Raw genomic sequence first — 12,732 nt, forward strand, 5'->3', positions numbered from 1 at the left:
ATGATGTTCAAGGTCTCCAAGCTTCCAGGGATGGCCGTTGGTATGATGTGAAGTACATCCCCAATGCCCTGGTTATCCACATTGGGGACCAAATCGAGGTATTTTATTCTAAATTTGAAGGATATTAATCATTCCAAAAAAGAAAAAAAAGGTGAGACATCTAGAAATGATGCAAAAATAAAATGCCACAACAAAAAAATAGTATGAACCTATCAATCGAGTTTAATTAGGGTAGCTAGATACATTTTAAGGTCAAAGGCGAGAAATTTTATTGAGGTTTTAATTTTTTTCTTTTTAATTTTATGTCAATTAAATTAAATTTATTTAAATTTATATATTATAATTTTTTGGTGAAACTATATAGTTGGTCCCTAAAATTTATCTGTTGAACATTTTTGGTCCCTAAAGTTTCAAGTGAGCACTATTGGTTTCCAAAGTTTTAAATATGACTGTTATTGGTTCATCTGTTAATATCTATTGATTTTTTTGCCTATGTGTCTAATGAAGCTATGACACATCATGTTTTAAGTGATGTGGCAACCTCTTTATTATTTAAAAATTATGCATTACATTATAGACATAAAATCAGGTAAACCCAAATAATGTGGGTCCTTGACACATCAAACCCATTAAAACTAGGTCTTTCTCCAAATTCAAAGTTCTTGGATTTATTTATCTTTTCATCTGTTTTATTGGAATCCAAACAGGACCAAGAAATATGTCAATTTCTATATTTTTCAGCTATGGTACCTAAATATTGGCTTACAAAAAGATGACCAAAGTGCTACTAGTGCATTTTTGGATCTTGTAATCGAAAACCATGTTGCATCTACCCACCTTGCGAATCGTGCTACTTCTAGAACCGAGATAGTTTACTCAATTTAGACTCTAGTTTCTACTTTGTGTATCTTCTTCTATTGCTACTACTATGGCAGCGGAGATCTGAAGTAGCAGAATCCTGTACAAAATCCTTATTCTATATATAGTTATCTGATTTTGAATGAGACATATTTCTAGACCATGTTTGGATTTAAGTAAACGAAGAAAAATGGAAAAAAAAAAAAAAAAATCTAGAAACTTTGAATTTGGTGAAAGACCCGATTTTGATGTGTGAAGACCCATATTATCTAGGTTTACCCGGTTTTGATGTATATAATGTGATGTGTAAATTTTTAATAGTATCTATAATTTGCTAGTGCCATATCAATTAAAACATGCTAAGCCACTACTCCATTTGACACATAGGCAAATAAACTAACGAAAGTTAATGAAGGAATCAATAACACTTATATTTAAAACTTCAAGGACCACCGTGCACCCTTGACGCGGTAGTAAGGGCCGGGGTTCAAGTTTTCAGAAGGAAACTTCACACACATATACACTTAGATTAGATTAGAGTAGAAATTTTATCTTATAAAAAAAAAAAAAATCAAAGACCAATAGTGCTTCTTTAAAACTTTAGGGACCAAAAGAGCTCAACAAGTAAACTTAAGGTGTCGTTTGGGAGGAGAGAATGGAATGAAATGAAAAGGAANAATGTGGCCAGAAAAGTTACTGCAAAGCATTTAATGCGATGGTAGCAGCTTTTTCCTTAGATATTTCTCTGTTCTTATCATCTTTATACGTGCATGAAGTTCATCCTTATCGTTGAAACTTCCTGGAAGATTGCCCAAGCCACCCATATATTTGCTTGACAGTATTCTTCATATCCGAGAAGGATAAACTCCTCGGACGATATTTCTTTATCATTTCCTTATGTGATCTTCCAGCCAGGGGCCTTTCCCAAGCCTTTGCTACTCTTCGGACGTACCTACATTTTCAAACAGGGCCCAAGGCCCACTATACAAATTTGAGCTTTTACCCCCACAAAGATTATTTACATTCCATTCATTTTCATTTCTTTCCATTCATTTATTTTAAAACATCTAATCAATGTTACTTAATTTCATTTCATTCCATTCTTTTCCATTTCTTTCCTTACTTAAATACGTTCTATTCCTTTCCATTCTCTTATGATCATTCCATTCCATTCCCTTATGAACTTCCAAAAAGCCTTAAGCTATAGGTCGTTATCTTAATGGGTTCACTTGGTTATGAAAAGCTACACAATCATTTCATTTATACTAGGCATGCTACATGTGCGTGTATTAAAGCGTATTACACATCATCACGTTATCCTGTGATTGGCCACAAATGGAGTTAGTTAGCATTTAAGATTCTAGGCAGTGACTATGTTAGAATTTTTTACTAAACTCGTTGCCCCTATTCATTTGTAAGTATCTAAATCTTGATTGTGTGCATGCATTTAAGTCTCATTTCCATTAATAACGGATTACATCATTCCCTATTCTTCTATTCTTTCAAAACTTTGTCATTTCTATTTCTTTCTCTTTCGCATACTCTGTTTTCCAAAACCAAAGGGAAATGTTATCCTTCTCCTTATTTGAATGTTTTAAAATTAAATAGGGGAAAGAAAATAGATATTTTCCCTTTATTTGATGTTTTAAAAATTAAATATGCGAGAATAAATAAGATAAATGGTTATTTAAATTGACAATTATAACTATATTTTGCTATTAGAGATATAGTATTAATTGACATCATAAGAACAAAATTGATTATTTAAAATTTTTAATGCAAACAGAAATTTAAAATGAACGATTTGTAGGGGTAAGATATCCCTCATAACCCCCCCCCCCCCCTTCTCACTAATCAGCTTTAAGAAAATATCCAAATAAGCTTTCATTAAATTCTCCCCCATCTCCTTTCCTCTTCTCTCCTCATCAAAACGCACTAATAAATTGAATCAAATTTCAACTATTCAAATATTTGATGCGTAATTTTTTTTTGGCCGAGTATTTGATGCGTAGATACTTGAATAACATTCATTTTTCTCATTTATTTGGCTAAAGTACATATCACATAAACACACTCACATATGGTATTGTAACATTAATTAGTATATATTATTTTTCCAATTATGCTCTAAACTCACACTAAAATCCATTGCTTCCTTAGAAACAAAATTACTCACTCATATAGTATGACTAGAGATCCAACATATCCAAGCCACTAAATATGTGTTTTAACACTAGCATCCTTTAGTACATACGCCGTGGGTGACGAACGCTCACCAGCTTCACATCATCAAGAACAGGTCCACATAGTGAAGAAAAGTCATCACTCCTCATGGTGTAAAATGTGCTTAAGAACATTATACGTGTTCGAGTAGAAACAGCCACAAACTTTAGCACAGCACGTTTAAACCCACCTTTTCCCTTTGATTCATAAGGCACTTTGACTGTGTCTCTACCAGCAAATGCCTCAACAATCATGGACCCTTCACAAGAGTTGCTAGCATCTCCCACAGCAAAAGTGAGGGTGTAGGTTTTTCCAGGAACGGTTCTGACTATTTGTGCAATGGCGCTTTCTTTTCCTGCTACAAGTTCCACAGCTCGTTTTCCTTCGGGCACTGAGAAATGGTTCGAGTCTATGTACTTGACGGCTTTGAGGGATTCAACCATCCAACCAGGTAGTGGAGAGTGATCATCCTCAATGTTTGGTGGGATAAGTACACCCCAAGATGTGTTGGGGAACAAATATGGTCCTTCTTCGAAACCATAATTCTTCAATAGGTTTGCTACACAATTACAACCTCAATATAAGTTAAGTATCCAATGAATTAAGCATAAATTTGAAGAGTGTTTAACGTTTTTTTTTTTCCTTGCTATGGAGGTTTAATGTTAATTCTAAAACCAACAATAAAGTTACCAGAATTTGTGCTTTTTATTTGTTAATAATTAGAGTAAAGTGCACTTTTAGAATTTTAGTCCTTTTAAGTATTAAATTGTTGTCATCTTAGCCCTTTATGTTTAATCATGTATTCATATTGGCCCCGTTGTTCATTTCTATTAATAATCTGACCGCTAAGTGTCTTTTAGATTCAACTATTTCATGAAATACTTGGTCTAAAATGGTATGAAATGTCTAAATATCATTCTTGTAGACAAAAATATATATATTATACACGATCAAATCACTAACAAAATGAACTGTAACACCATATGAAAATGCAATTAAATATGAAGAGTTAAAATGAAAACTTTGAAACATTAATGGTCAAAATGAAAACAAACTCAAAGTTGTACGGCCAAAGGTGTACTTTATTCTAATAAATACTGTTTCCATTGTTTTTTGTTGGTCCTATTAAAAAAATTCAAACATTTTAAGTGATATCTTTAAAAATGTATTGTAATAAAACATATATTTTCTAAAATTATCATATTTAATTACACTTAAATAGAGATAATAAAAAATAAAATAAAGAATAAATTGGAAAAGTTGTTACAATTTTTTTTTTTTTTTGTATAGTTTATTTGTTAAAACGAGTGGGAATGAGGTATTACCCTCCTCTAAAAGATCCACACCAACAAACACTATTAAGTAACCAGGCTCTTGACAGAAATGTTATTGACATTGGTTTCTAATCACATAAGAGCTTGATAAAATCTTTTACAGTCGCCCTATCCTTATTATTTTTAATAAAAAAGATCATAATAACTTAGAACATCAAAAATGCTGTAATTGACCAAGCAAAAAGATGGAGAGAGAGAGAGAGAGAGAGAGAGAGGAGAGAGTAAATCAATGTAAGGATTTGTATGGATTTTATTGTGTGTACAGAGTACGGCATAGTTATAAGATCTACATTTGAAGATTTGCGATCTTAAATCAAGGCGAAAAAAATGGCATCCACTCTGTCTATATATGGTGTATTTAAAGTAATATGTCTATCCAAGAACAGGTGACCTAATAAATGTTAGGAACATAATAAATGTTAGGAACATTTGCATGCTTCTCATTAAATCCATCGAGGTAAAGTGAAGGACAAAAAGAAGTGGTCCAATAGGATCTCAATGCATCAAAATTTAGCTCAAAATGGAGACACCTAATATTCAAAATTGAATAGAGAATAATAACTCTCTCTCACACACAAATATCAGATTGTAATAGTAAACTATGCACCAGACAATTTTCTGTTTGTGTCTTTATTGAAGTTAGGGCCTATGGGCCATTTTTTTTTTCCCCTCTTTTTATGTAGCCTCTTAAATTATGTAAAAGTCTAGGTACCCATGTGAGTGTATATGTGCAAGTGCAACATGTTTCTTTCTAGCTATGTAAATTTAGAAAAGAAGTACTTACTGTTGGTGGGTCTAGGAGGGTACAAAGCTCTAATTGCAACAGAGTCAATAAGTGGTCCACAAGCTGGGTCTTCCTCCACACCAGGATTATGAATTACAATATCAGCAACATCATAATCTGCTTGGAAAGCCCAGGCATATGAATCCCATCCATTACTGCTATACAATGTTTGCATTGGCAACACACCAGAGTCTGGTGCCACCGACACATTCAGCTTCTCCTCTTGAGCACAAGTGCGAGCTGCACTAAATGTAAGGGAATAATACATTCCCTTTATCACTTTGATTCTTTGCTTGATTGATGCCTCATTTCCAAGCCTAACTGCATAGGCTCCTGCTGGTACCACTAGCAACATGTCCCCTTGCTTCTGCCCTGATTTTATGTACTCCACAAAGCCTGAAATTTCCCATTTTGGTACGGCGTAGCGGCCTAAAACTACTGTTCCATTCAATTCTGACTGCTTCGGTCCATACTCGAAGTCTCCATTGGGTAGTAATCCTGCATAAATCAATGAACAAACCTGGGATTTACTTCAGGAAATCATGTTGATTAGTGTATGAGATATAATTTAAGAATAAAACTACAGCATAATATTTTTACAACAAAACCTAGGTCACAACTCGCAAGTGGTAAGTAAAAAAGTAAAAATAGTGTCTATTATACACTAGTCTAGTATATAAATAATACAAACAAGCTACAATTTACAAGAAAACTTAAGACTTTAAGTTATTAGTCCTGTGAGTACTGTGTGTATAAAATTAATAATATTAATAAAAGGTTCAAACAAAAACGAGTAACAATTTACCGCTTAAACTTTATCATAAAATTGATTTGAAAATATTGTGCCATACTCTTTATTTAATCTTAAAGTACATGAAACTTGAAAGTTACACTTACAAAAACATAGCTCCCGGTAAACCAATGTAATAACAAAAGGTACCTTTCAAAATTATGTAAGCCAGAACATTTTGGGTTCCAAGCAATGTGGTGAAGTGATTTTTTTTTTTTTTTTTTTTTTTCTTTTTGTAAGAAGAAAAAAGAATTCCCTTTATCACTTTGATTCTTTGCTTGATTGATGCCTCATTTCCAAGCCTAACTGCATAGGCTCCTGCTGGTACCACTAGCAACATGTCCCCTTGCTTCTGCCCTGATTTTATGTACTCCACAAAGCCTGAAATTTCCCATTTTGGTACGGCGTAGCGGCCTAAAACTACTGTTCCATTCAATTCTGACTGCTTCGGTCCATACTCGAAGTCTCCATTGGGTAGTAATCCTGCATAAATCATTGAACAAACCTGGGATTTACTTCAAGAAATCATGTTGATTAGTGTATGAGATATAATTTAAGAATAAAACTACAGCATAATATTTTTACAATAAAACCTAGGTCACAACTCGCAAGTGGTAAGTAAAAAAGTAAGAATAGTGTCTATTATACACTATTCTACTATATAAATAATACACACAAGCTACAATTTACAAGAAAACTCAGGACTTTAAGTTATTAGTCCTGTGAGTACTATGTGTATAAAATTAATAATATTAATAAAAGGTTCAAACAAAAACGAGTAACAATTTACCGCTTAAACTTTATCATAAAATTGATTTGAAAATATTGTGCCATACTCTTTACTTAATCTTAAAGTACATGAAACTTGAAAGTTACACTTACAAAAACATAGCTCCCGGTAAACCAATGTAATAACAAAAGGTAGCTTTCAAAATTATGTAAGCCAGAACATTTTGGGTTCCAAGCAATGTGGTGAAGTGATTTTTTTTTTTTTTTTTTATTCTTTTTGTAAGAAGAAAAAAGAATTGAGGCCAGCTTTTTACTCTTCTACAACCAATACTATGTTACGAATTCACGATGACCTTGGTATGAAAATTACAGGCAAAATTGTCTTTTGAGAACTTTTGACAGATCCCATCAAAAAAAAAAAAAAAAACTTTCGACAGAATATTTGTATTGTTCTTATTGATAGACCACTGCACAGACCATTGGGTTTCACAATAGTATCTGGCAAGCCTACTTGTTACTTTTTATGGTACGCTGCTAATAAATTTGTTGTTATCTTCTGGGTATAATCTTCTGGGTGTAAGTTAAACCTCCTGTGCATTTCCTAGTAGAAAAAATTTAGGACCACACATCCTTTTTACCCACAACTTTTCAATAATTTTGACAAGTAGTAAAAAAAAAAAAAAAAAAGACTTCCAAATTAATCACAATTTGACAGTATTCTACCAAAACCAGCTAAACAGTGGCCACACAGTGAAGGGTTTTAATCACAACCTTCCAAAATGTAGCACGTGGGATACTGACAAACTTGTTACATGTATATCAGAAGATTCAAATTTCAAAACCAAAATGCATCTGTAGCTCAAACCATCATGGAACCCAAATAACCACACAAAAAACAAACAAAAAAAAAAAGAGTAAGATTTTTGAAGAGCAGACCCACATAGTAATCCCTGGGAATTTCCAGATACACAAGTCATGGATTGGTCAATTGCAAAACTGCCTTAAAAACTCTACTTTTAATCCGTACATAATTACTCTAGCTACTTAACTACGAAGATCATAGTTCCTTTGGTAAATCTTAAATAACTTGGCGCGATTCCTCTTTGTAATTAATTTTGTACGCATATAATACTCGAAGAGTTTTAGACACCTACATTCTTAACCAAAAAAAAAAATCCACTTCTATGAACATAAAGAAGTAAAGAAACAAATGAAAATCTCAAATCTCAACAATCAACTACTTTGAAAATCAAGATAGCCCAACAAATCATTTCTCTTAATACATTTTTTTTAAAAGAAGCTTAAAGTAAATGCATATATATACATGTAGCTAGGTATGTAAATTTTAAATATGTATTTATATATAAATAAGTAGCTAACCGTCAGGGATGGATAGGCCTAGGGCGATGTGGCAGGTGGCGCAAAAGAGCACCGACAGAAAAGCGATCCTTCTCAATGTTCTCATAGTGAAGTGTTTAAGCTTACACTAAAATTTTAACAGAGAGAAGTGTGAAAACACATAGAGCAAAACAGGTTGAGCAAGCATGGGCTTAAATACATCGAGAGTCTACAAAAAGCCCCTAGATTAGGAGCAAATATCACTGACATTGCCATGTTTTTTGCTGTCTGTATCTTCACGTGGGGATTATAAATGACGAATTTGCCCTGCTCTTTCATACCATGTGAGCAAACTGGGGTGACGTCGTCTCTAATGCCCTGATGGAGATTGAAGACAAAAGCTGTTCAAACTCACATGGCTTTCCTCCCCCCAATGCTACTGTTGCAAAGGCATGCAATGACCACGTCGACATCTATTGCTAGCTTTTGCTAGACTAGCACTAGGTGTTGTTTGAGCCCTTTGTCGTCATTTCAAATAAACTAAAAAACTATTATCAAAACTCAGAATAATTCTCGACACCGTTTATTTTGCAAACCATATTAACTTATGTATATTATATTTTTACAATAAATTTTAAGTAATAAATTATATTATTAATTTTAATTTAAATTTATTATTAAAATTATTTTTTTTGCTTATTATAATAACATTTCATTTAAAATTTATTATAAAAGTGTTATAAATATAATACTTATCTTTAATTTATCAAAAATTATGTCTTTTGATATGCAAATAAAGAAATATTAGTAAAAGTTAAACTCATTCTTAATCCTGTATTAATATATAATTAATAAAAAGAATATTGTGGATTTCTCTCTTTATTAAAGTGTTAAGTTTTGGCGTGGCATGTGCAGTTTGAATATTCTGAGAAGGTTATTATCAACCATGAATGTTGGGATGAATGACTTAACATTGACGCCCAAGTATTTAATTTTGATGCCACAGGAGCCGAAATGTTAGTGTTTAGATTAAACATCTAAAAAGGTCCCAACAAGGAACATTATCGCAAACAAATGGGTTTTAATTTAAATGACTATAATTGTTTGCTTATGAAGCATTCTATTAGGAAGACAACATGTGCATGCGCACTGAAAAAAAACGAACTTCCGCAGTTTATACTCTAGGCTTCCTGCTATTTTTGTTTAATCTGACATTAATTTGTGTGTGAAGAATAGATTAAAGAAGTGAATAGAATAAGAAAATCATGAACTAGTAATCTTGCTGTAATGATTTGCTGAGATTCCATGATCGATTTGCTATTCTGATTTTTTGGGATAGTTGACCTTTTGATAATGGGGACACCTGATATTAGAGTCTTAGACCCCCACCGCCCTACGCACAGCTAATTATCATTTTTATTGACTTTGCAATTTACAGTCCAAGGTAACTTTTTTTTTGGGGGGGGGGGGGGGGGGGAAGAGTCCAGGTCACAGTGCTATTTGGATAAAATAGTAAAATCAACTACAACAAGAACAGCCGTACACACGAGACAAAAAATTCTTCACGAAGTGAAAATGCAATAGGAAAAATACTCCAAGGCCTAGCCCAACTCATAAAAATCCACCTTGAAGAAGTTGAGATGCAATCAAACTTACAAAACCTCCAGTACGTGTAGTTGTCCTATCTAGTATTAAAGCTCTCTGCTCTTGCTACATCTGATGATTTAGCCACTGTTTTTACAGTCCCCCAACATCACAATATGGTGATCTTGTGTTGTAGGTGCGAATTTCCTCTCAAGGATTGGTCAATTGGAGAGAGTAAATGTAAGGATTTTCATTTAGGGAAAAATGTCGTCTCAGCCTATCTATTGATTTTATATAGGGTAATAGTTTTGTTTTTATATGAATAATAATGGAGGATTGATCGGCTACATAAACAATTGAGGAAGCCCAACCCGCAACTTTCTATAAAAGACTCAATTAAATGTTGGGCAAGTTTTTTTGCGAAACTTTTTGTGTAACTAGATTTTGAATTGTCTAAAAATGCTCGACTGATTTCTAAGTTTACTCAGCTAAACTTTTCAAATATGTACCATGGAGCCTAGAGTGATTTTTTTTAATTGATCCTCAAATATCTTACCAATCAATTACAATTGAAATTGGAAAAAAAATTACCATGAAAATTTGATATTACAACTAATTTTTTACTCATAACTTAGCCAACATACTAAATATCCTGACACCTTTTATTTCTTTTTTGGTTAGAGTTCATTTTATACCCTTTAAATTTGATTCAAATATCATTTTGGTACTTAAAATTCTAACTCAATGGCAAAACAAGCCATATCTTGACATTGTCTCTTTGATACAATCATCAATTTTGAAATGACCCCTTTTTTATTATTTCACTTAATAGTTTAACAATCTGACACCTTGATCTCAACTTGGATCTTTGTTGGTGATGATGTTGAAAGTCTCTCTCTCTCTCTCTCTCTATATATATATATATATATCCACTTGATAATTTGTTCTTCATTTGTACAAATTGGAAAATTTTCTAGTTGGTATTTTTTTTTCCCTTCTTTAGAATTGAAGTTGGGCCATTACGGACTTGAACTAGATACTTTGATTGTGAAGTAAATGATATATTTGAAATTTCAGTGGAAAATGAGAAGTTGGTTTGATATTTTCCGATTCATTTCTTGGTGGGTTTATGCATTATGATTTTTTTTAATCCCCCATTCCCTATTTTACCTTGATAGCTGGTGCTTTGCGGAATTAACAACAAATAAAAAATTTCTTAATTGATTTTATAACTGTTACACCACATAATCATAGATTTTGATAAAAAAAATACAAGCTGCGTACCTCTCTTTAGAAACCCAGGTGCGATTCCTCCCAAAATATTCAAATCTCTATCTCCTAAAACCCCCCCCCCCCCCCCCCCCCAACTAGTGTTTCCAAGTTTCGACCTAAACTTGGAATCTCTTTTCAATAATATCCTTAATTTTCACCAATTATACTTATAGGAAGAAAATATTGCATTTCTTCAAACTGTAATAATGTCCACTAACACATTGCAATTAATTCTTAAAGATTAAAAAATTACAAGTGAGATTCATTTATCTACAATTTCACAAAATTCTCCTTCCACCAATTCTATATTTCATATAAGCTACAAGAAATGTTTAATGACCACTATCAAGTTCTTAGCTTATGTGATCTTTAATTTCTCAATTTCATAATTCTATTGATCCTTATATGTAGATAGGGAATTGAGAAAATGAATTCCTTGTTGATAATTTACATATTCTACCCATCATAGGCACAACCCCACGTATATGCATATAGCCCATAATTAAATATAATCTGTCGACATCAAAGTTATCTACATTAGAAATAAATACAAATTCCCCCTCAAAAAAAGAAATAAACACAAATAAAGCCTCGCAGATTTCATTTAAGGACATAATCAAGCAAATTGTGATAGATCACTTCTCAGACCCTTTTTTTTTTGCTGAACTTCTCAGACTGAACTGCCCCTTAAAATGTAGTACAAATGATGTCCATATATCATATATGTTCTGCAAACATTGTCACGGGAAATGTGGGTCAGTAAATAGGGACGGTGGGTTCAGGGGGACCCACAAGAGAGATGCTGAAAATCTAAGGTGACCTAATCATCTAAGCACACGCAAAAAGCACACCATGGTCGTGGTCTGCTCTCTGTTCTTGGACATGAACATAAAAGAAAGTACGTGGGCCTGTAAGCTGGCTTTTAAACAAAATAACATGATGTGGGCCGAATTTTAATCTGACCCTCATCCTCATTGATCGGCTACATGTGGATCACCGAGCTCAGCCTGGACCTCAAGGGAGCTTTGTCCTTTCCCACTTTCCTTGCTTCTGTATTTTCTTCCTTCTCTATATATGCCTCAAAATTAGGCCTGTCCATGGGTCGGTTCAGGTCGGGCTTATGCCCAACTCGGAACTGACCCGATACTTTGGGTCTTCTAAACCTGGACCCGCCGTAGACCTGTTGGAGGCAACGGTTCGGGTGGTCAAACATCGTCGTTTTTTGATCGGTTTTCGGTCGGGCTCGAACTGTGCGAATCGTCCCCGGATTTTGCCAAAATCTGCTTATTTTTGTTGGATTGACCAGATTTCGAAGAGATCTTGGTGGATTTCAACGAGATTAGATCGAATCTTGAAGAGATCTCAGCAAATCTCAACCAGATCAAGCCCAATCTCGAAGAGATCTCGACGAGATCTCGGTGCATCTCAAAGAGATCAAGCGAAATCTTAAAGTGACAGAGGCCAAGAACCTTGAATCAAACCAAAATACCTTCAATCAGACCTGCGACGATTCACAATCTTGTTGATTTTTTCCCTCTTTTGCTAAAGGTTCTTGGCCTCTAAGTGACAGATCAGACAAAATCAGACTGGCAAACTACTTCAATCGGCGAAGAAAGCTATTTTCGGTGGGTTTTCCAGTCGGGTCGATTGAAAATCGGTTTTCCATGCTCTAACCTATCAACCGACCCGCTAGTCTTGAGTTTTGGGAGCGGAGATCCACTACTGACCGTCGTTCGCGTCGGGTTGGTTGGTTCTCGGGCTAGGTCGGCTAGGTTGAGCAGGTGGGTCAATTGATGGGTCTAGTTGGACACCCTCACTCA

The 12,732-nt window shown here is 33.9% G+C and overlaps 1 protein-coding gene across 1 annotated transcript; it reads right to left on the reverse strand.

The window, feature by feature from the left end:
• Positions 1-2,871: 2,871 nt before the first annotated feature.
• Positions 2,872-5,757, reverse strand: LOC112003970 (protein DUF642 L-GALACTONO-1,4-LACTONE-RESPONSIVE GENE 2). Its single transcript, XM_024036195.2, has 2 exons — positions 5,200-5,757; positions 2,872-3,640 (listed from the first exon to the last, which is right to left on the reverse strand). Exons 1-2 carry the CDS (start codon positions 5,552-5,554, stop codon positions 3,102-3,104), a joined length of 894 nt encoding a protein of 297 aa, XP_023891963.2. The 5' UTR covers positions 5,555-5,757; the 3' UTR covers positions 2,872-3,101.
• Between the last annotated feature and the right edge of the window lie 6,975 nt (positions 5,758-12,732).

This window comes from Quercus suber, unplaced genomic scaffold (assembly GCF_002906115.3).
Source record: "Quercus suber isolate HL8 unplaced genomic scaffold, Cork oak 2.0 scaffold_542, whole genome shotgun sequence".
NCBI classification, from domain to species: Eukaryota; Viridiplantae; Streptophyta; class Magnoliopsida; order Fagales; family Fagaceae; genus Quercus; species Quercus suber.